The 22,292-nt window shown below is 42.2% G+C and overlaps 2 protein-coding genes across 4 annotated transcripts in view; one reads left to right on the top strand and one right to left on the bottom strand.

Annotated features, from left to right (window-relative positions):
* The window catches only part of ATP2C2 (ATPase secretory pathway Ca2+ transporting 2), a 25,510-nt gene extending 14,408 nt beyond the window's left edge, over nt 1-11,102 (top strand). For 2 of the 3 annotated variants that reach the window (XM_042877254.1, XM_042877255.1), the window contains exons 13-27: nt 848-945; nt 1,571-1,672; nt 2,496-2,585; nt 3,544-3,645; nt 4,230-4,386; nt 5,741-5,911; nt 6,445-6,542; nt 6,627-6,677; nt 7,015-7,181; nt 7,854-7,922; nt 7,995-8,111; nt 8,664-8,811; nt 9,402-9,497; nt 9,800-9,941; nt 10,621-11,102. In XM_042877254.1, the coding sequence (XP_042733188.1) occupies nt 848-945; nt 1,571-1,672; nt 2,496-2,585; nt 3,544-3,645; nt 4,230-4,386; nt 5,741-5,911; nt 6,445-6,542; nt 6,627-6,677; nt 7,015-7,181; nt 7,854-7,922; nt 7,995-8,111; nt 8,664-8,811; nt 9,402-9,497; nt 9,800-9,941; nt 10,621-10,733 (1,721 nt within the window). In that variant the 3' untranslated portion in view covers nt 10,734-11,102. The remainder of the gene's footprint in view (nt 1-847; nt 946-1,570; nt 1,673-2,495; nt 2,586-3,543; nt 3,646-4,229; nt 4,387-5,740; nt 5,912-6,444; nt 6,543-6,626; nt 6,678-7,014; nt 7,182-7,853; nt 7,923-7,994; nt 8,112-8,663; nt 8,812-9,401; nt 9,498-9,799; nt 9,942-10,620) is intronic. The other variant, XM_042877256.1, reaches the window with a different exon arrangement.
* On the bottom strand, nt 11,052-22,292 carry MEAK7 (MTOR associated protein, eak-7 homolog). Its single transcript, XM_042877258.1, has 8 exons — nt 22,230-22,292; nt 21,016-21,192; nt 18,468-18,698; nt 17,697-17,841; nt 16,659-17,096; nt 16,065-16,183; nt 14,738-14,917; nt 11,052-13,503 (listed from the first exon to the last, which is right to left on the bottom strand). Exons 2-8 carry the CDS (start codon nt 21,181-21,183, stop codon nt 13,378-13,380), a joined length of 1,407 nt encoding a protein of 468 aa, XP_042733192.1. The 5' UTR covers nt 21,184-21,192; nt 22,230-22,292; the 3' UTR covers nt 11,052-13,377.

Raw genomic sequence — 22,292 nt, 5'->3', positions numbered from 1 at the left:
AATAAATTTTTCCTAGTGTCCAACCTGAATCTCCCCTAGTGCAACTTGAGGCCATGATCCTCCAGCTTTACTTGGTTTAGAGGTGATAGCACAGAAAAGCTAGTCAAGTCAAAACTGCAGTTAATTTACTCACAGCCCAATCTATTTTATTCTCTCCAGGCTCTTACCTACAAATCATCATGTTGGTGAGTCTTTGCTAAACTGTACAATCACCTCTGGAGCCAGGGAAGATATTCAGACTTCAAACAGAGCTGAAGTCTGATTCTCTTTTGTGCTAAAGTCATCTTTTTTCCCTTTCTGAGAATGGAAAATAGAATGGTGTTAACTATTCTCATTCCCTTGTTTGCTGTATTCTGCTGTAAATAGGCCCTGGCATAAACATGCTTTATTGTCACAAAGCAAAGCATGAGTGGGGCAGCTCCCACTCGTAGCTGGATTTGAAAGTGCTTTTTGCAGCAGTTTTCAACACTTCTAGCATCACAACCCTCTGGGAAGGTGGGAAAGTGCTGTTCCTGACTTGGAGATAGGGAAGCAAAGGTTAATTAAACGGCCCATTTGAGGAAGCATGTGGTGGAGTGAGCATTTGATACTTCTTCTTGGAACATAGTAATAATAGCCATTCTGTTGGCATGCAGTGCCTGGATATGCTGGTCACCTCCTGGAGATGATGGTCTTCTTTGGCTGCTCGTGACCTGATGCTCGGACAATGCAGACATCTTCAGATGTCTCCTACTGCATCTCACAACCAAATTACTTGCACAATACCATGAAGCATAATCAAATTCTTTTCCTGTCATCCTTTCCTTATAACTTAATGAGTTCTGATTTAAAAACTTCCTTGCATCAGGCTGCTGCAATGTCATCTGCTCAGACAAGACGGGCACTCTGACTGCCAATGAGATGACAGTGACTCGACTTGTGACCTCAGATGGCTTCCAGGCAGAGGTATGGAGGTGGTGATGTGATATGAGCTTTCCTATTCAAGCTCAGCGGGGCTGACTTGCTTTTAGTTCTGTGAAGCCCAAATACGGAGTGTTGAGTCAGTCCCAAAAAAGCATTTCATTGCTGGTTTGTCCAAAGAGAAGGGACTTCTGCAGTGCTGGAGAGGCCCAGCTCTGCCTGTACAAAAGCCACTCAGATAACATAAACAAATTGACTTCATCTGCTGTTCTCTGCAATTGTAAACACTGAAATCTGCTGTTGAGCCTTGTGGATCTATCAGTTATAGGAATATTTATTATGAGTGCGTTAATATTTGGCTCATTTACCTGCTTGCAGAGTTGATAAATGCAGGCATGATCAGGGCTTTAACAGTACCAGTGAACCCACTGCAACCGAAGAACAAGATCTCTTGATTGAGCTGCACAGCACTTCCACAGAACTTGAGCTCAGAAGACGAGCTGATTCTTTTTGTCCTTATGTTTTCTTAATATGCATTCGTTACCAGCAGCGTTGCCTTGAGCTAGAAAGAAAAATCCCTTCAAAATCAGAAATTTTCTGAAGTGTGTGGAGACGTGGTGTAGTGCTGTCTGGCACTGAGGAAGTTGTTCTCCCTCCCTCCTTTCCTCAGGTCAGTGGGGTGGGCTACAATGGAGAAGGAAATGTTTTTCTTCTGCCATCAAAGGAAATACTTAAAGAATTTTCCAACGTTTCGGTTGGGAAACTAGTGGAGGTGAGTATAAGTTATGAATCAGCTTGTCCTATTTGCATTCAGTTTTAATTAGCATAGATTGTTTTGGGTGAAGAGTGTGAAACTATCTCTTTTGTAACTTAAGCAAGCTGCCTGGTGAGTGCAGTCAGGGAGAAATTCTCCAAGTAGTCATGATGTGAAACATGAAGCTAATTGGTGAAAGGCAGCAATCAAGATGTGTAGGGAAAGGCCAGAGTCATCAAGCTGAGTGTCACTGATGTTTTGGAACAAACTAGGATTCTGGCAGAGGACAGGGCAATTAATATTACCATGTTCAGGTTTTTAATGTAGACAGACTCTAGACTTGAGCCAGCTGTGCAATCAATATGTAAATGCACTGCCACAGTCTCTGGATTTCATGTTGGCATTAAATATAATCTTGGGCATTTGAGTGTAGGCTGAGGTGGAGTGTTTGAACAGTGAAACGATCTGAGCTGGAGCCTCAAATGGAGGTTAGGCTTTACTGTACCCATACTGCACATTAGCAGCAATGGTAGGAAGGTCTGAGTTTTCATGACTTCTGAAGTTAGTTTGATATATATAAATATATATATAGCATTTTGCTTCAGGTTAATTTGTCCAAAATGTAAAATTTACCCAAAAATAAGGTACATTCTGCAGATTAAGCAGGTTTAGAAAGCACAAGAACATATCTCAGGAGGTGCAGTTATAGGGAGTAGTACATCTTTTGGGGATGTGGTTGCTTTCATTCTGCAATCTCTCTCTATTTCATTGAAAGAGATGGAAAAAGCTATTAATTTAGTGCTAGAAGAAATGAGCCATGTGAGTACTTCCCTTTTTCTAGGCTGGCTGCGTGGTCAATAATGCCATTATCAGGAAAAACAGTGTGATAGGACAGCCCACGGAAGGAGCTCTTCTTGCTCTCGCAATGAAGGTAAGATTGCTGAGATTAAAAATATTCCAGAATTTAAAAAATAATAATAAAAAAAGAAAAGCTGGACCTGTAAAGTCTGACAGCAGTGATCAGACTTCTTTAAAGCCTGCAGACTGCTTTTATCCTTTCTTTCCTTTTCTCTTCTCCCAGGGTTGTAGATGTACACCTCTCCCATGTAAGTCTCTTGTCATGGACAAACACCTCCCCCGAGCTTCTGTGCCAACAGCAGTAATTGTTTTGCTTGGTTAATTAGTGCAGCTATTCTGCATAGATTTCTTCTGAGCTCAAACCAAAATGTCTGTTTACATTTCCTCTGGATTCAAGTTAAGAGTTCAGGAGGAAGATGAGTGTGAAAAACAAGCAAGAACTGGCCGTGCCGGAAAGCATAGCATAGGGCCACCCTGGGTTTGGATCATTTGATAGCTGTTTACATTGTTCTGAACATGATTATGTAAAATAAGAATTTTGAATGAATATTGTACTCATACTCAGAGACAGAAGGCCATAAGCACCCCAAGGAATCATCAGATCAACCCTGCAGAACTTGTGGCCCTCTGAGCTCAGGTGGGCTGTAAGTTACAGCAGGTGGCTGATGAAGCAATGCAGACATCTGGTTTAGCTCCTCATGTTAAGCCTGTAACTCTAACAAAGTTGATCCAAAGTCCCACTGAGGGCCTGGACAGCAGTGTAGCTCCATGGTTAGTGCTCTCGCAGAGCCCAGTGCTTCTTGCAAAAGCTTCAAACTATGGGTTAGTTTATCCCATATCAGGCACCAAGGGGAAAGATCTTTTTGAAGTAGAGATTCTACTCTTCCCAATGCTTTCTCTTGTGCTCTATAAAATACAACTGCCTTTGAAGTACATGGTCAGTTCCTGACATATGCTGTGCCATAAAAAGTAAAGACAAGCTTTGGCATTGTTCAGCATTACAGTGCTCTTCTTATTTTACTGTACTTCAGATGGAATTAGCTGACATAAAAGATATTTATGCAAGAAAGAAGGAAATTCCATTTAGCTCCGAACAAAAGTGGATGGCTGTGAAATGCACGCTGAAAAATCAGGTAAAGCAAGCAGTCCTGTGGGCTGGTTTCATGTTTCTAATTGTGCACTTCAACAATGGGCATGAAATGGTATCTCTTCAGCAAACAGTGCTTTCAGAAGTTAAGTGTATCAGGAGGAGAAACTGAGCAAACCTCAGAATTCCTGACTTGGGTGTAATTTTAGTTGGTAGTGCTGTGCTCGAATAGGAGAATTCTTTTTGTGGAGTGGTTTGATCAGGAAAACAGAAGCTGTTGGTGAAAACTGGCAGGAGAAGGGAGATGTGATGTTTGGAAGAAAATGTTGGCCGTTCTTCCCTCCCTGCTTAATAAGGAGCTTGTTTTAGCTGATGATATTCTCTGGGTGAACAACTCATACCCTTTCATCAGGCTGTGTCTGCAGTGGCTGAGCATGAAAAATGGCCCAAGCAAAGCCATTGCATCCTATAAATAATACTTGCAGGTGGGCATGTTATGAAACAGGCAAAAGAGCAAGGAAAGGACTTTGTCTGTATCAGATGAAAAGCTTTATGCATTGCCAGTATTTTTTAATGTCCTCTTTCTTTTTTTTTTCCTTTGATAAAATACATTATCTTCTCCCTCTAAAGGATCAGGAAGATATTTACTTCATGAAAGGAGCATTTGAAGAAGTGATTCGACATTGCACTATGTATAACAGCAGTGGCATCTCATTAATGCTCACACCTCAGCAGAAAGCCTCCTACCAGCAGGAAGAGAAAAGAATGGGCTCCTCAGGTCTACGAGGTCAGTCCTTGCTGCCTGTGTCCCTTGTTGTGCCCCAGTACCTTCCTGCTCAGTTTTGGTTAGGATGGGCAGAGGCTTAACCCTTAGCATCACTTGCACGATCTCTCCACGGTACGTGTCAGAGTCTAGCAAGGGTTTTTGTGTGCTGGATGTTGGTTACCATTAATCTTTTTTTTCTCCCTATTTTTTTTTCCTTCCTGCTGGATTTAAGTTAGTGAGCTTGAAAGGAGCTGAAAATAAGCACTGGTACCAGTGAATGTTTCTCTTCCCTGAAGCGCTGTGATCATCTGAGTTACAGAGTGAAAGTTGCATTGAGAGCTTCACCTGATCCAGTCAGTGCTCTGCCAAGTTTTGCTTTGAAGAGCTGTTTTAAGAGCAACAAAAAGCAACTGTGAAGGGGGATCAGAGCATGGATTTGGGCCCTGACATTTTCATTTGATGTTTATTTCAATTCTTTATTAGGACCAAACGTAACGATTTCCTTTTGATCCTGACTTCATGTCAGTGCACAAAGTGGAGAATTTGTTACAAATGTGGCATTTCCTTCATTGCTGAAAGATCACATCAGAAACATCTTAGACTTTCACACAGTAACAGAGACATTTCATCTCCTTCACGTGTTCTCAGGATGTAAGTAAATGAGAACATGTCTTGGCAGCGAGGTCTGGAAGATGTAGTTAATGTATGTGTTCTCCAGTCCTGCATCTTCTGGTTAGTAACTGGTGTACGGAGCTTGCTTGGCAATATCTAAATCTGGCTTGTGAATGGCAAATCACCTTCCAAAAGGAAAGCAATTAGCTGAGGCAGCTGCTGTGAGCTTGTGATTCAGTCATCAGAGCAATGCTGCCCTGAACACCTGGCAGAATATCCCAGAGTTATTCAGGACCAATTGGACAATATGGGTTGGGCAGTGAGAACAGAAGCAGAGTGCTCAGAGCCTTGCTTCACATGATGAAAGTTTCACTAGTTCAACCAGATTTATTTCTCAAATCGTAGATTAAAATAAAACCTCAAACACTTCTGTTTTCACAGGGGCACTATTGTTTTACACAGCACTTAAATAGTGTCTGCTCTAATGTTGCACTGTCTCAATCTGCCTGCTTTTAGGGAAGACTCAGTAGGTATTTAAATTGGATAGGAATAAATTGTAAGGGAAATGTAGGAAACAGAAATGCTGTTCAAGCAGAGCAATTTTTTGAGCCTCTATATAAAAAGATCTGAATATGTGGCTTGAATGACTTTTTCAGTTGGAAAACTGAAAAGTTAAGATCTCCCCTAAGTGTTCATTTTAATGTACGGAAATGAATTATAAGTAATTTTGCTTTGTCTTTTTTTTCCCCTCCTCTGTTTCCAGTACTCGCTTTGGCTTCAGGTTCAGAACTTGGCAAACTGACCTTTTTGGGCCTGGTTGGAATAATTGATCCCCCCAGGGCTGGAGTGAAAGAAGCTGTGCAGGTCCTTGTTGAGTCTGGTGTCTCAGTAAAGATGATAACTGGAGATGCCCTGGAAACTGCTGTGGCTATAGGTAATGAACCTGGTTTCCTTCCTACTCTGTCAGATCAGTCCAGTGTTGTGTTACATTACCTATCAATGATTATCTGTATCATTCTTTGTGTAATAGAGGCTCTAAATATCACTGACTTCCTGCCTTTTCCACTGAAACTAATATTAAATGCAGTAATAAAACAGCTGTGCACTATGGGCCAAATTCCTGTAGATTTGTGCTATTTTAGAGCAAGAAATGGCAAAATCTCAGCCTTTATGTCCTTAAATGAGATAAATGGCCTTGCTGGGATTATGGACTCTGCTAATGTTCCAAGTGTGAGCATCTGTGCTTCCCATTTTTGCCTTCTGCCTTTAGAAGTATGCTGTGCAAGCAGCAGAGAGGAGAGGGCTGGACACAGTACCAGCTCCAGTCCTGAGTGTTGCATTGCTTCCACGCTGCCAGGGTGACTGCCTTCATCAGCTCTTAAATTGCTGCCCCTGCTCCTCAAGTCAGGAAATATTGCCTTTTTCCAGAGCTGATGAGCGGATCTTATTCTGGGTTTCTCTTTGCAGGGCAGAATATTGGCCTCTGCAATGGAAAACTGAAAGCCATGTCCGGGGAAGAGCTGGATCAAGTGGCAGAGTCAGAGCTCTCATCCACTGTCAAAAATGTAATGGTTTTGAACACAGTATCAAGGCCTTGTTCCATCTCCACTAGCATCCATCTCACACCATCATGTGTTTTTGTTTTTCAGATTTCCATCTTCTTTAGAACAAGTCCAAAGCACAAGCTAAAAATCATAAAGGTACTGAAAGTTTCTCAAATCCATTGTAAACCTGGCAAAAATAAGGCACAGGATGGGCCTCAGGAGTTGTGTCAATGACCTGGTCTCCCAGGACAAGATCAGCTCAAACTTAGATGACCAGAAAACCAAAGCTAAAGCATTGGCACTGCTTACAACAATATCGTTAGTGCTTCTGCTGCACACCTCTCCTGGGTCATTTGGGAGATGCAAGTAATGCTTGGTATTGACAAGCAGTCTGCATTCAAAACTGTACAGCAGTTCTGTTCAGTGCCCTGCGATTGCCAACAGGACTTCTCTTCTCCTGGCTTCAGAGTCCCTCCTCTCTTCTCCCCCACAGGCTCTGCAGAGAGCTGGTGCCGTTGTGTCAATGACAGGAGATGGTGTTAATGATGCTGTGGCTCTGAAATCTGCCGATATTGGGATTGCCATGGGGCAGGCGGGTACAGATGTCAGCAAAGAGGCTGCCAACATGATCCTTGTGGACGATGACTTCTCAACAGTAATGTAGGTTCAGAGACTTGCTTAGTATCTGACCCTTTCTTACTTCAGGCGCTTTCTGGCTATCCATTGCAATGAGGCTGTTATGTGACTAGCCCTGGGAAAATCACAAGAGGCAGGACGTGTAAGTGGAGATGAATTCCTCAGCGGGGCCTGGCTCACTTTCAGTTGCATGTACTGCAATAACTTTTTTGTTTCAGGTGGTGGTGACAAACCTAGCTTTTACTTGAAAGCCCTGGCTTCTTGTTGCTGTAGCTATAGAGATTCCTCAGTTACTGTAGCTACCTGGAGATTTATAAGTGCCTACAGGTCTGGGTAATCTTAACTTGTTCCCTCTGCCTTGTGCAAGAAGTTCAGAGGAAAGATGCATAATTTGCAACACTCCGTTGGTTTGTAACAACAGGCACAGAAGGTAGAGTAGAGTGAGGATATAATAGGTCACGTGTTTGCTTTATGAACCAAGACCTGGCCACGTGAACCACAGTTTTCAGATTGATTAGTCCTGATAAAATCATTCTGACTGAGAAGATACATTGTTCTCCTCTTTCTAAGCTGAGGCCTTTATTTCAGCTGAGATAAGAGCTGGAGAAGGTAACTTGTCTTCAAGTGTCATAGGAAGAGCTCTGTGTGAAACACTGTTAATGTTAGTTATTAAATGCATTCTCCCTCCCCTTCCAGGAACGCAATAGAAGAGGGAAAAGGAATATTTTACAACATAAAAAACTTTGTCCGGTTCCAGCTGAGCACGTAAGTTCTTGTTTGCTTTAACTGCAGTGGAAGCAAGGCCATGCAGACTAAACCTCCTTTTGTGCTTTGCAGGAGCATTTCAGCTTTGAGCTTAATTACTCTGTCAACAGTGCTCAACCTACCTAATCCACTCAATGCCATGCAGATCTTATGGATCAACATCATCATGGATGGGCCCCCAGCCCAAAGGTATAAAAGAGACAAATGAGCAACGTAACAGCTTTGTGTTGGCTTAGGAGCACAAGCTGTTATGATTTCTTATCGGTGTGCCAATCACTTGATGGCTAAATAAGACAAGCTGTCCTTGTATTCCCTTCTGGTCCCTCCTGAAGCTATTTACTTGCTTCTTACTTGAGGCTTGACATCTTCCTGTTTTGGGGTGGAACCAAAATCACAAGATACAAGAACCTCATTGAACTGCTAATTACAGCATCTTCATTATGGGAGGGATGTTGGCTGAAATCTTACCCCTAGCTTTCTCTCTATGATGATGTATGGGTACGATGCACTATGATAGCTTAATATTATGTCACTGTAGCAGTTTGCTTTGCAAAACAAAAAAGGGCCTTTATCTTGCTCTCACAGATAATACAGCCTTATGTAACACTGCCAGAACACTGGCATCTCTCATGCTTTATTTAAAAGAATTTAATCTTCCAGATCCATCTTCTCTTACCAGCAGTATCATCTCAGGACAACCTGTGTGAACTAAATGCAGCATTCCTCTTCTATTTGAGGCAGCTTGGGAGTTGAACCTGTTGATAAGGATACAATCAAACAGCCACCCCGATGTATTACGGACACTATACTCAGCAAATCACTGATCCTGAAAATCTTCATGTCAGCTCTAATTATCATTAGTGGAACCCTCTTTGTCTTCTGGAAGGAGGTGAGGAAAATCTGCAATCGTATCTTGTTTTCATCAGGGTGCAGAACGAAGTGAAGGGCAATTTCTGAAGGCAGTACACGTTGACTCCCTGAAATACCTCCAGTGGGAAAGGATTAGTAAGGGCAGAGTGTTAGGAAGCCAGAGTCCTTGCTCTGTTTCTGCCTTCCTGTTTTGTCTCTTATTTGACCCTTCCTATCTAGAATGAGAAAACTATGACTTGAAACGATTCCAACACTCCAAGGTAGCTTTTGCCTCTAGAGTTCTGTAGATGTAGAGAATATCAAGCATGTAAGTACTACACATTTTGGTTAGTTAAAATTATTAGTGCTGTAACGGTGTAGATAACGCAGTTTAGAATATGCTTCATTCAAAATCTGCATCAGTTAAAAATAGGGTTGATAAGATCATAAACCCAGCAATTAGCAGGGAGAAATCAATGCTGCCTGTACTAACTAGAAGTAGATTTATTCCTTTACTTGACTGTACTTTGAACTGCCTGGGACCGTTACAGGGAATATTTAGTTCACCTATTGCATGGACTTACTGTTGCAAGGCTTAACTAACCCCTGGAACTGTGTGTGTGCCTTCAGAATCCTAAAGGTGGCATAACCCCCCGGACCACAACCATGACTTTCACGTGTTTCGTGTTTTTTGACCTCTTCAATGCTCTGACGTGTCGTTCTCAGGTGAGATCGTCGTATCAGCAACAATTTCTGGTCTGAAGAAAACCCACTAGAATGCAAACGTTTTGCATGGGAAGGCTTTTTTTAACAGTCCTTCAGAGCAGTGTGATTTTTATCATCTTTTCTACCCATCGTTGTTCAACTGTGATGCTTTCAGCTGTCCAGCTCTTGCCTGAGTTAGCATTCATGTAACTTCAGTACTCCCAATAGTGGCAGAGTGTGCAAAGACACGGCCTGATGTTCAAATACCAACAGGAGATTGGGAAATGCTGTGTTTCCTTTTATTTTTTTTCCCTCTTTTCTAGACAAAGCTGATACTGGAAATAGGCTTTTTTCGAAACCGCATGTTCTTGTATTCTGTGCTCGGGTCATTTCTGGGACAGCTGGCTGTTATATACGTCCCTCCATTACAGAAGATCTTCCAGACAGAGAACTTAGGAGTGCTAGGTAAGTTACAAAGTACATATCTATCTTCTTCTCAGCTACTTCAGAAAGCAGGTGGAATTGCAGAGTTGCTACGTGACAGCTCCCGTGGGATTGCTGGTGGGAGCAATCAGGCAGTGGCACGTATACCTAAATACAGAGAAGCAGTTACACAAAAATGCTTGTAGTTAATGATATTCCAGGTTTTCAATTTTGATTTACTGTACATAAATGCAGGCAGATTGAGATTTTCCATGAGCTCTGTCTGATGATTTTTCATTAAATGAATCTATCCAGGATCATTATGCAGTGGCTTCATTTTGCAAAAAGCTCGGTAAATGTTGCTGAGTTGAAATGCAGTGCATATTTTACCATCTGAATCAGACTGAGCAAACTCTACCGTGTTAAATTATATCATATTTACATTAGGAACTTTGTAGGAAGTGGGGTTCAGTGATTCTAAATGATCAATGGTGTTCAGCCATCACGTAGGCTGTACCAGCTGTGACTGCGTGTCTACTGTGGCCAAGAATAGACAAGACAGTAGACAAGTCTATTCCAATTCAACAACTACCATGAGCATAGCTAGGCTGTACCTCTGTGCTGATGTACCAGAACAGGTATGTACTGAAGGATGACCCTCAGCCCAACACGAAATCCAGCTGCCCACTGTGTTTGCCCATGCTCTGTTTCCTCTCTACAGACTTGCTCTTTCTTACTGGACTGGCTTCCTCAGTTTTCATCGTGTCTGAGTTGGTCAAACTCTGTGAAAAACACTGCTGCCACCAGAAGCACACCAAGGAATGCAGTAACTGATGCCCAGAGATGCGCAGAGCAGAGCTGTGATGCTGGGGAACTCAATGCATTGGTCTAACAATAGCATCTTTTCTGAAGACACCCCAGTGAATCTGTACCAAACATTTCTTCCCACTCCAGTCTGTTCCTTTTGTGCACTGTACATAAGCTACGTGAGCTGTCTACAGACATCTCTGGAATGACTCCTGTTTTAAAGCAAGATCAGGTATATTTTTATAACATTGATCTTTGTGTTGAGAATGCTGGTAGCCCCCAAACAGAGTAACGCAGTTTCACACCTGTACAGAAAAATCTATTGTGCATAAATTGAAGTTTTATTTATTTAAATCACAGTGATTTTTATTAATAAAATTCTATGTTTCAAAATGATGCACAGAAGTATCTGAAGAAGATTCTTGATTTAGACCCATCTTTTATTTTAAATTAGCTGAAAAGAACTGCCTTTGTGAGCACTTCTATCACCAATCCATAGCGTTTCCAGATCCTGTGATCCCTAGCTTTGATCCAACAAGACTCCAAAGGAATCTGGGGTGAGTTTTCAAACAGAGAGTTGAAAGTTAAAGTGCAGCACTCCTGTCAGCCTCTGCTGAACACTGCAGTGGTTCTTTTGTCCCTGTGTAACTAGAAGGAGCAAAGTGGTTGGCTGAGCTGGTGAGCAGTGGTGGATGGGTTCAGTGTGGAAGAGGCTTATTCTCACAAGAGCACAGGATGTTGAGCTTTGAAGTTGGATCAACAACTGCATGGAAGTGAGAGATGTTTAGATCAAACCCGCTGCTGAGAACAAGCACATTTTCTGGATGTTTACTGATGTGTTAAACACAGATTGCTCAATCCAAAAAAAGAAAGTTGAGATTATTCCATGCCCATCTTGAACAATCCCAACTGCTTGGGTTGGGTAAGTAGTGTTTCACTGACATCTGCTGCAAGTGTCGTGGTATCAGTCTTCTCCACTTAATACTATAAAGTGAACATAAGAGTCTCAGGCTTAAACTTGTCATAAAACAGAATTTTGGAGCTCAAAATGCTATGCCAATCTCCACAAGCTGATACTTAACCAGGATTACACCTTCAATTCATAGCCTAGAAAGAACCAGCTCCACTGACACAGTTTAATTTGAAGAAAACTCAGCAATTGTAATAATTTTTGGTGAAGAACAGCTTTGTGCAACTCACCCTCCCTGCTTGCTGTTTTAAAAACATCCTTACAAGTGGTTTTTGTCTTCAAGAAAAAGTCTCTGCTTCACTATGGGGGGGGAAAGGTAAGTTGAGTGTTTACTTACTGTGTAACTGCAGAAATTCAGCTGTGTCTGCCTGCTCTCTGCTTCGGCAGTATTTAGTAAGTGCAGATGGGGCCTGAGCAAAGAATACTTCTGAGCTGTTTGGTGGGAGTTTGACAATAAAACAGAAGTCAGCACTGCCACGCTTACAGAAAGCATCGTGTAATGAGCTGCTGTCTGCACAGCATTTTCTATTGTGCACCACTTAAAAGTGGCACTGAATGCACAGCTGAATTGCAGGATATATGGCTGGAGTGATTTCTTGTGCTGTCCTCTCAAGGACAAATGCATATATACCTTAATTAAAAGAAGTGGGATCTACATTAAGACACAATTGCAGATTACCTTGAATTTCAAATCTGGTTCTCTATAAAAAGCATCAGAAGGAGGAAGAGACCACATAGAAGAGAACGAATGAATGCCCCACGATCAGAATCCCAACCTGCAAGTGACGTTTCATGCTTTTGTCATCTGTTTTGTGATACAGAAATGCTGATTACGTATGTGGAAATAAAATGTGTGGCAGTCTTCTTTACAGGAGTTAAAGGCATAAGCCTGACTTCCATGCATTTATTTATCTACAGCTATGTGCAGCTATTATTCACAATTACCTGTGGATGTTTCTTGCTTAATCCATTTCACAGTTCCATCTTTTACACCACTTGAGGCCACTGCAGAAGGCACCTTCCTCCCTAGGGAATTTCTGCTGAGGTATGTTTGTTCCAGGAGCCCAGGGTTTGCTCATTCTTAGGATAAATATGACTGACTGACTCATTGGCTTCATTTTACTATGTTTAAAAACAACAGGTTTCTGCAGAATCCTATTTAGTGAAATTCATCCAAGTATTACCATCAAACTGGATTCTGTATTCTTAAGAGTTCTGCCCCTCTAACAGCCCCTAGAGTCGCTTGATTTAACTGGAGCAAATTAATAACATTCTTCATATGGAATCATGAGACTTTTCTGTGCTTACCAACATAAGCTATAATAAAATTTGCACTAATTTGATTGCATACAAATAAATACATGTAGATGAGGTATAAGTGCCTTAATCGATGTCTTGTCTACGCTTTTTCATGTAACTACACATCAGTTCTTCCCCAAGTCAGTAAGCAGTACTGTCAGTAACTTTTGTTTTTAAATTCAGATCTACTAGGAATGCTCTTCATAGTCAGCTGGCACTTAATTATAGGTATCTCTGAAGTATGTAGTTAATTTTTTTGTCCTCCTCAGGTAAAACCCTTCAGGCAGAAATATTGCACTGAACCCTAAATGTGTAAGTGTGAGGCTTAAGGGTAGCTCTAGATATTTAAGGAAGTATAAGGGGGAAAAAAAGAGGAATATTAACATGGAGGAGCAAATCCTTTCAGTTATCATCATCTTCATCTTCGAGGGGTTCTCGTAAACCTTCGCTGTGCCGACTTTTCCCAGTCATTTCTAGTAAGGCCTGAGCCTCAGGGTCTACATCCAGGATACTCTTCTTACCTTTAGTCTGTAAAGCAAAATAAAATAAAGTCAGTTTACATTGTCACTGTGAGTTAATCAGCATTCAGCTACAGAAAGAAACACACTCAAAAGTCCACAAGAAATGTGGTTTGCAAGTTTGTCACAATGAAGCAAGCATTCTTTTCAAGTAAGGCATCTAAGATTCACTGGGATACATCAAATGACTAAATAGTAAGAACAAATAGACAAAATAGTAAGAACAAAATGTCTGATAGGACGTTGGACTGTTTCAGGTTCATTCAGGCTATGAGCCTGACCTCAATTTCCAGCACGGATGTGAATTCTTTTTTAAGGAATAGATTCAAGTACAATTCAACAGTTGTTGTAAACAATTTGTTCCGTTTCTATTCAGAAATTCTTTGTGTCCAGTGAGCAGACAGGATACATTAATTTAGTATGAAAAGAAATATAAAATTAAAACAAAAACAGCCATAAAAAAAAAAAAAACAAAACAAAAAAAACAAGCAACTGTGCAGAACAGACAGTTTAATAACAGAATGAACTGCAGGGACAGAGGAGACAGGAAAGAGGTCTCATACTAATTGCCAGGGATAAGCCAGGTGCAGAAAGACTGACATAAATCTAATCACAAACTATTTAAGCAACAAAGCTCTCTCTTTGTATCCCGGCTGAAAGCAGGTTTCCTAGGCACTTCAAATATCACTGCTCTATACAGAGTATCAGCTGTTTAAATGCAGCTCCTGCTGCTTTTTTATTAGTCTCTGTTAGATAAGGAAGTGCTGAGATTGGAGCTGCAAGGATTATAAATGGCTAATCTACTGCAAAACAACAGTAAGTTGCAACTCACTGATAAAGAAACGTTTTGCTTCTTTCAGTTCTCTTCCTGAGCTCTAGCTGAGACTTCTTTTTGCACTTCTAGGCCTTTGTTTCTGTTTTACAAACACTGGGTTTTACTCAACCCCTCCAAGGAGGTTCCTCCCTTGAAGCCATTCCTCACTATCAGAAAGGCCTCTAGAAATTCTGAATCAAGTATTGTTCTTCTATCACCTCACAGCTCCTGATCCTTTTTCTTACTAGAACTCCCACCCGTTTCACTGTTTTGCAATTTTCTTGGAACAGAATGTTGAGTTAAAGAAAACATTCTTCATTACAGTAGGGAGCCACTGTTAATGAGAAAACCGAAACTGCACATTTTTCATTCGCATCGCCTCCCATTCCAATTCGACACCATTTCACAGCTGTCAGCCCTGTTCACCAACCTCTGCACTTTCAGGCATGTCTCCCACTGCCCAGACTTCCAAGGCATCCAGTGTGAAATCCTCTTTAGCTGACAGCTGAGGACTGTTGTAGGTGGTGCATCGAGGTTTTGCTTTACTGTGTCCCTTCCCATAATCACTGTCCACCCAGAGTCCAAAGTAACCGTGCTGCCCTCCCATGCCCTGTAAACCAAAGCAGCACGTTGAGCATTTTGCTACACGTGTAAAACAGAGCAGACAAGTTATGAAAGCAAGACTTTGGTACACTGCCAAGTTCTGTATTTATGCCATGCTCAGTGGGTAGCTGGAAACATATTCTAAACGAACCTGATCTGTGCACGGATCCAGCATTCCTGAAGACAAATAAGAACTCACCCGCGTGATGCTGCCCTCCCTGTGTGCTTTACAGAATATCAGGATTTACAAGGACTTCAGCTCTGCCTTGTGCCAGAAATGCAGCTCACTGGCTTTTGTTTATTGATTGACAGCTCCATTTTAAACAGATTGGAAGCGTTGGGTTTAGCTGCATCTCTTCCATCCAGAAAAGTAACTACAGAAATGAGTAACACAATTTGATGCTGTTTGTTTTCTGTGTTGCAAATTTATCTCGGTCTCCTGCAATTCCCAAAGTTAGGGCACATAACACAACGGATCTGTAAAACACTGTTCCAAATAGAAATCATTCTGTGGTTCTGCAGAAACTCCTCTGCATCTGAGGAGCTCATTCATGGATTTGAGGAAAGGGAGTTTCTGCCGCTGGACCCACACAGCAGGAGCAACCTACAGAAAACTCTTGTGCTCTAATTCCATCACTTAAAAAACAATCACTGTGGCAATGAGAACAGCCATACAAAGCTCTTCCGTTCCACAGCTCAGCCAGCTCCTGCTTTTTCAATAATGTGGACAGATGCTGCCAGTTCTCCCAAAAAACTTGGGGAAAAAAAAACCCAACACACATCGTTGCCATAATCTCCAGAACCCAAACCTGCACCAAGCCCACCTGCTTGGGCCAGACACGAACAAAGCCTATCCTAGTTATGTGGTACTTCAGTATACATGCCAAGTATAAAGAAAAGTAAGAACTCTATTAGTATTGCAGACAGTTCTTCACTGGTATCCACAGTTCATGCCTTATGCTGATGATTTCAGGCAGCAAATAATAATAGTCCTCCTAGTAACTGTGAGACAAATAGCATAGAAAAGAATGGAAACATCCTCAGAGAAAAAAGAAGTGAAACAAATCAGCTCAAAGTAACAGAAGCAAAAAACAAAACACTTCCAAAACTCAGCCAGGAATCCAACTTCTGAACTGTTATTTCTCAGTACTTACGAGTCCATTTGGCATTGTCTGTTGGCCGTGGTTCAAATACATGTAGTGGTCATTGTATCCTGTGTATGTATACACAGCAAGAGAGGGAAAAACAGAAAACAGAAAGCATCTATTGTCACCTGCAAAGAGAAAAACATCTGAGGTCAGACCGCCGGCTCAGCAGCTCTGAAATGAAAGACTGCCATCTGCTGGACGCGTTGTTTAAACGCTGCTTCAACATTTATGCTGCGTTGCTTCCCCTCTCACCTATGGAGCTACAGGAGTTGACAGATTTCACTGACAAGGAGAGCATGATCAATACGTCCTGCAGCGTTAAAAGTCTTATCAAATGACAGACAAACGATAAGCATTCATCAGCAATATGCCTGGCCAGGCACAAGAGCAAGAACTTGGTATGTAGTTTAACACACTTCCAAAATGAATGTTATTTTTGACACGGGAAAATACACTTGAGCTATTAGAAATGCTATCTGTTATGAAAATAAAATGACAATATCCATTAAGCAGACTGGATCCTTGTACCTGTGCAGAATAAGCAATGTTTTCCTGAACTGTGAGATATTAACAGGGAGAAAAAAAAAAAGTGAGTTTTACCTTGAAACTGTGGTTTCACCTCCCAGGAGTGAGATGCAAAGCCACCAAAGATAAAGCCATCTACATCCTTTAGGATCAAAATGCAGGGACCTTTGTTCACTATGTGTGCACACAGCTGGGAGAAGCTCTCTCCATGCAGTTTAGAAGAAAATAACAGCCTCCACTTATGCTGCAGCTCTGCAGGCAAATGGGAGTTGATGTACATGACAGATGGGATGTCAAAGAGGCTGACAATTCTTCCTTTGATGCCTTTGCAGCCTGGAACCAAGTTGACTATGTCTTTGGTTTGGTCTGGGAGAGAATGCAGGACATGGAGGCCCTGCCTGATAACAACGCTGAGGAAAGCTGAGATTTGTGGAACTCGGTACACCCAGTCCTCAATGACACTTCTGTCAAAGTTCATCTCCATCAGCTGAGGACTCACAGCTTTTGTCCCATCTAAATAATAAGACACGGAAACAGTAGTAAGCTGCACTGTACTTTCCTTTAGAAAAAACAATCAGTTCATTTTTAAGTGTAAAAAAGATATTCGTTTATTTAGACATAAAATCATGTACAAAAAGGCAGAGACTCGTGTAGCTGTCAACTACATCGAGCAGATGCATGCACAGAAGTGAGAAACATCAGCCTGTGACGTTGGTTGGGTTGTAATAATTAAAATACGTGGGCTCACAGTATAACAACAAATGAGATGTTCTTTGGAAAACAGCAAAATCTATTACTACAACAGTGCAAAGGTAAGTCTGGGCTTTGCAAAATGACATACAATCAGAAAACATCTGCAGATGCATCAAAATGTCACCTGCAGGTCAGATACTTGTAAAACAGGTTTGCATGTCTGCTTAAACTGTGACTTCAATCCTGAATTTTTGGAGAAAGCTAGAATAATCAAAGGTTCCCAAGTTATTCTCAAAGCACTAGGTTTAGAAAAACAGGTCTCATCATTTGAATTATGGCACAGAGGGCAAATTTCTTTTGAGATTAGAGATTATGCAAGCTCTGTGATGTTTTGGGATGTACTACATCAGTGTTGCTTACCTGCAAGTTTCAATTCTGATAGAAGCTGAGAAGACAGAGCCTTTATTCCACCTGCAGAATCCCTGGTATTCTCCAAATTCCAACCTTTCAGCTCCTTCCTGTAGCTCAGTACATGGACTACAGACTTGATCAGATCCTCTGTGAACTTAAAAGGTTAAAACATCACCATGCCATCATTTCTTAAATAACGTTGCACAGCGCTCCAAAGACTTTCTAAGGGCAAAGCCAAGCAGTACTGATGCTGTAATCCCAATGACAGAAGCATCTCCTCTCATGAAGTCAGAAATAACCTACCCAAGGGACCTGCTTTGGCAGGGGGGTTGGACTTGATGATCCCCAGAGGTCCTTTCCAACCTCTATAATTCTGTGATTCTGTAATTACTTTATCAGTGTCATAAGGCTTGAAAAGTGTGTTTTTAAATATCACCTCCCAAATTGTCCCTGTAAAATAGAATGCAAAAGATGGGTATGGGTTGAAGGTTTGCAGGGTAGAAGCCACTGATGAATTCTACTTTGCAAAAGATATTTACTTGATGTACCCTGTGGCTAATGCTACATTTAGCTCAGTCCCCAGAAGCACCAACCACACCTCGCTCTTTGCTGACTCCAGCCAACGCCGTCTATCCAATATCAGCAGGTCAGCAGCAGAGTGAAAAACAGCCATGAATCTGTTCTGAATCATCTTGCGTCCTAAGGGTTACCTTCAAATTACCTACCAAAGTCTGTGCTCTCTTACTGCCCCCCAAAACATGCATTTCACTTTTGGTGTACCTCTTGGATTTCCTTGCCCTTCACAGGTCCTTCCGTGGTGGAGATCATTTTCATTATTATGGTAATCTTCTCATCTGCATTTCCTTTTAAGAGGTTGGACATGAAAATTACAAACTGCTCCTTAGCAATGTGGTCACTGGGTGCAGACGATTTTCCAGTCAGGTCAATACTTCTCATTCCATTGTACAGCCTAACAGTCATTTGCTCTGGCAGTGGTTCCCTCATATATGCCTACAAGGAGAAAAACAGCAAAGAATATATATTTTTAAACGAATAACACATACTTTTGAAATGAAGAACACAGCTAACGTGCACTGAGATACACTGCTATGAGCAAAGGTTTTTTTACTAACAGATGAGTAGAAATCACAAGCAGAAGAAAGGTTTTTTTTATGCATCTTCAGACTGGGTCTCATGACAATGCAGGCAGTGGGCAATGTTTTTCACTCAATGCATGTGGAACAGAACGGAGGTCATCTGAGTTTCATAAGGCATCCTTAATGCTAAGACAGTTGAACTCAGGGATTGGTCACCTAAGTTGTGTGACTGGCCCACTGAATTCAGTTAGATTTCAATTCGTGTGCACACATTACAACACCACAAAGAGATCTGAATCCGTGTTCAAGAAGTATTCACAGTGTTCCAGTTAATGACAGGGCTTAAAAATAAGTCATCTAAAACACATCTCTATGCTAGGATATTATTACAGTGTCTTCATTGTGTGAGGCACAGTGCAGAACATGCTGAATACATGACCTGAGGCATGGCCCAGTGGGGACTACACTAAAATCAGCAGAGCCCCACCTCCATAAAAGCACTCCTGATCAATTCAGCAGAGCTGCTATTACCCATCTATTGCTGGCTCAATACCACCCCTATCAAAGCCACCAGGGATGTTCCTATTTGATGTTAATGGCTGTTGCTGTGCCTATAGGGTGAGATGTAACGTGCTGAGCTCTACCCTCCTTCTGCTGACGTCAGTGGTACAACTCCCATTGATTTCAGCAGAAGCAGAATTAGTAAAGCCACAGTCACACACAATAGAAAGCTTCCTGTAGAGGGAGGGACAGTCACAGGGGGTACAGCTGCCTTCAAGAGGCTTTCTAGCAGCACTGCATGAGCCTGAAGTAACACAGGCAGCAGGAAACAACATTAAAAACATGACACTGGACACACTGCAGTATTACCCTCCCACTCCATATCCTTTCCACCCACCACTTAGCTGCACTATGTTGTTATGCTTACAGTTATTCCAAGAGCAGCCTCAAGGGGAACAGGGCAGGTGAAGAAAAGTAGAACAGTAGAAAGGGAAGCTTTAGAAGACATCTAACAAACACACATCTCTGACACCTTAGAATTCCTGTTGTAAAGGGCTTCAAGTAATTATCTAGAGATACCTACGTTTTCTGCTTTCCAACTGTGCAGTGCAGCCTGCTCTGGCCCAGAAGCCACGCAGCTTCTTTGTACTAAAGCTGAATTCACCAGAGTTTGTAAGTGGGGCCCAGCCAATGTCATCAGACTTGCTAGATCAAATATGCCGTGTATCAGTCAATCTCAGGAGCCTACAATGCAGGCACACCACTGCAATCACCCCTGTAATGAGGAAGTAGGCACCTCCACGCAGTCTGTCCAAAGATTTAAGTTGGCAAGCAAAAGGGAAAGCAAAGGGAATAGGCAAAGGTTCATCAAACATCCCATTGAGAGAAGGGCAAAGCTAGAAAAAGAACTTCCTCCAGGTCACCAAGGACCAGATTCATGGAAGGAGGTATTAGAACTGAAAGACTGGGCAGCAGCAACACTGCTTCAAACTGGTGAGACCTGACAAACAGCCAGGCTGGAAGGAAGTTGAAGCTGGTCTGTATGCAGATGCATTGTTAAATACCTTAAAATATCCTGTCTCTCTGACGTGGTTCTAATTTGAGTCCATTAATTGGGTAGCATACGTACCAATGCACTTTAATACTACATTCATTTGGCCACTTGATTCCTATCTAACTGAAGTTATGAAATATTACGATGAATCATTTTCTACTTCTTTCTTGATTAGAAAATGAATGCGAAGGTAATCAGCGAGCATAACATATACTAATTAGATAAAATAGGGAGCTACAGCTTAATCAAGCAAAATTGAATTCTCTCCTGATGCAAGTGAGAACATTAGACAGCGATGCAACTGAGGGAGAAAGATACAGTCAAAAACAGAGATGTGACAGCTTGAGAAAATCCATAAATAAATTACACGTACAGACTCCTGGGGGAAAAGCATTCCTCCCACTTTTCTAGATTCTGTAAAAGTATTTTCATACCTCCCAGCATATCTCAGGATCAGGAAAGCTGGAAATTGATGCAACAGGAAGACTCAGGAGAGAAATACCAACTCAGAAGTCATTTCTCAGCTTAAACTGTAATAAAATATTAACTATGTGTCCTACCCCAAAATATTATTAAATTAAGACTTAAAAATAATTATTGCCATGTCTTTAATTCTTTTCTAGAACTGCATTCAATACACTGTTCCAGATGTATCAAGAATAATTTATTTTCTTGCCTTCAGTGCTTCCAGAGTGACAGTTTTCTTCATAGCTTTTCCATTTTTGGCTGCTGCTGAGCTGCTTGATCCCACTAAGGTATCAAATACGCCATCAACATCAGACTGCTCCTCAGGAAGAAACCTGGAAAGGTGGTTCCGATAGGCATTGCTTTCTGCATTTCCCATCTTTTCAACCTGAAGCAAAGGGAAAGGAAAATAAACGCAAACACAGAACGGTATCACAACAGTCCCAAGAGACACACAGAGCAGCCTGACATACCAGTGCAAGTTCTACAAGACGAGCAAATGAATGAGTTTGATGAGAAACTACTGTTAACTGTGTAGCAGTAACTGTGACAAAAAAGGACAGTCAGCTCTCTGCTTAGACCACCCTGTCTACCAACTCAAACGTCATCGAGGCCTTGTCAAATGGAAAAACTAGTATGATTTAATGATTAAATCAGCTCGCACAAAGTGACCGTGAGTCTGTCAGCTGGAATACATCAGTAAGGCGAAGGTAACAGCCTACTTATGGATTGTTTATGCCAGATGATGCTGCATCTTCCTGCTGCATTAACAGACTGAAGCTGCGCCTGCCAATACTACACAGCACTGCAGCACCATCACTCTGAAGATCGCATGAGGAGTTTTTCTTCATGAGTTGACTCAGAAATGCGTGAGGAAACAAGGGGGATGAACAGTTAGGGTACAACTGGAGACACGCCACCACCACATGGCTTCACATGACTGCGGGACCAGTTGGCAGCTGCCACCCACAGCATCAAGGCGCTGGGTTCCTTCGTGTGTTTTGTTTAAACGTCTGACGCTACGCTTATAACCTCTCTCAGTGTCTCAGGCTTCACCCGCATTACAGCGACTAACTGAACGGCTGGGGGTTTGCCTGGGCCACACGCACGAGGTTTCAGAGCAGCACACACCCAGCAGCGTGCCCGGAATCCCGAGCTGCACTACGGCAGCACAGCCTTCCACGTCCCCGTCTTATGGGCACAGCCGCACACGGAAGACAAACTGCACCATCCGCCCTTTTTTGCGGTTTGCTTTCCACTTCCACACCACTTCCGGCACTTCGCTTTCGGTTCAGGGCTGCTACTTCCACCCTGATCTTGTTTAATAGCGAAAAAAGCATTACGCCGAGTCTGTCCTCCTACCCAACCCACAGCAGCCCCGCAGCGTCCCCTCACACCCTGCTCGCCGCCCGCCGCGCCCCGCACCTTTGCGCACAGCCCCGCTCAGCGACGGGCGCCCGCCCAGCAACGCGTTGCGGCGGCGCGCGG

Source organism: Lagopus leucura, unplaced genomic scaffold (assembly GCF_019238085.1).
Source record: "Lagopus leucura isolate 7727_CA_CO unplaced genomic scaffold, USGS_WTPT01 Super-Scaffold_100017, whole genome shotgun sequence".
Lineage (NCBI taxonomy): Eukaryota > Metazoa > Chordata > Aves > Galliformes > Phasianidae > Lagopus > Lagopus leucura.
The sequence above is the reverse complement of the archived record's forward strand: the minus strand, read 5'-3'. Positions and strand labels throughout refer to the sequence as shown.

Excerpts from the sequence above, each read along its gene's own strand:
- MEAK7 (XM_042877258.1), bottom strand. The coding sequence starts at position 21,183 with ATGGGAAATGCAGAAAGCAATGCCTATCGGAACCACCTTTCCAGGTTT. Across the intron at positions 18,699-21,015 it reads TCACTCTGGAAGCACTGAAG|GCATATATGAGGGAACCACT; the intron begins GCAAGAAAATAA and ends TTCTCCTTGTAG. Across the intron at positions 14,918-16,064 it reads AGACAATGCCAAATGGACTC|GGCATGGGAGGGCAGCACGG; the intron begins GTAAGTACTGAG and ends TTTGGTTTACAG.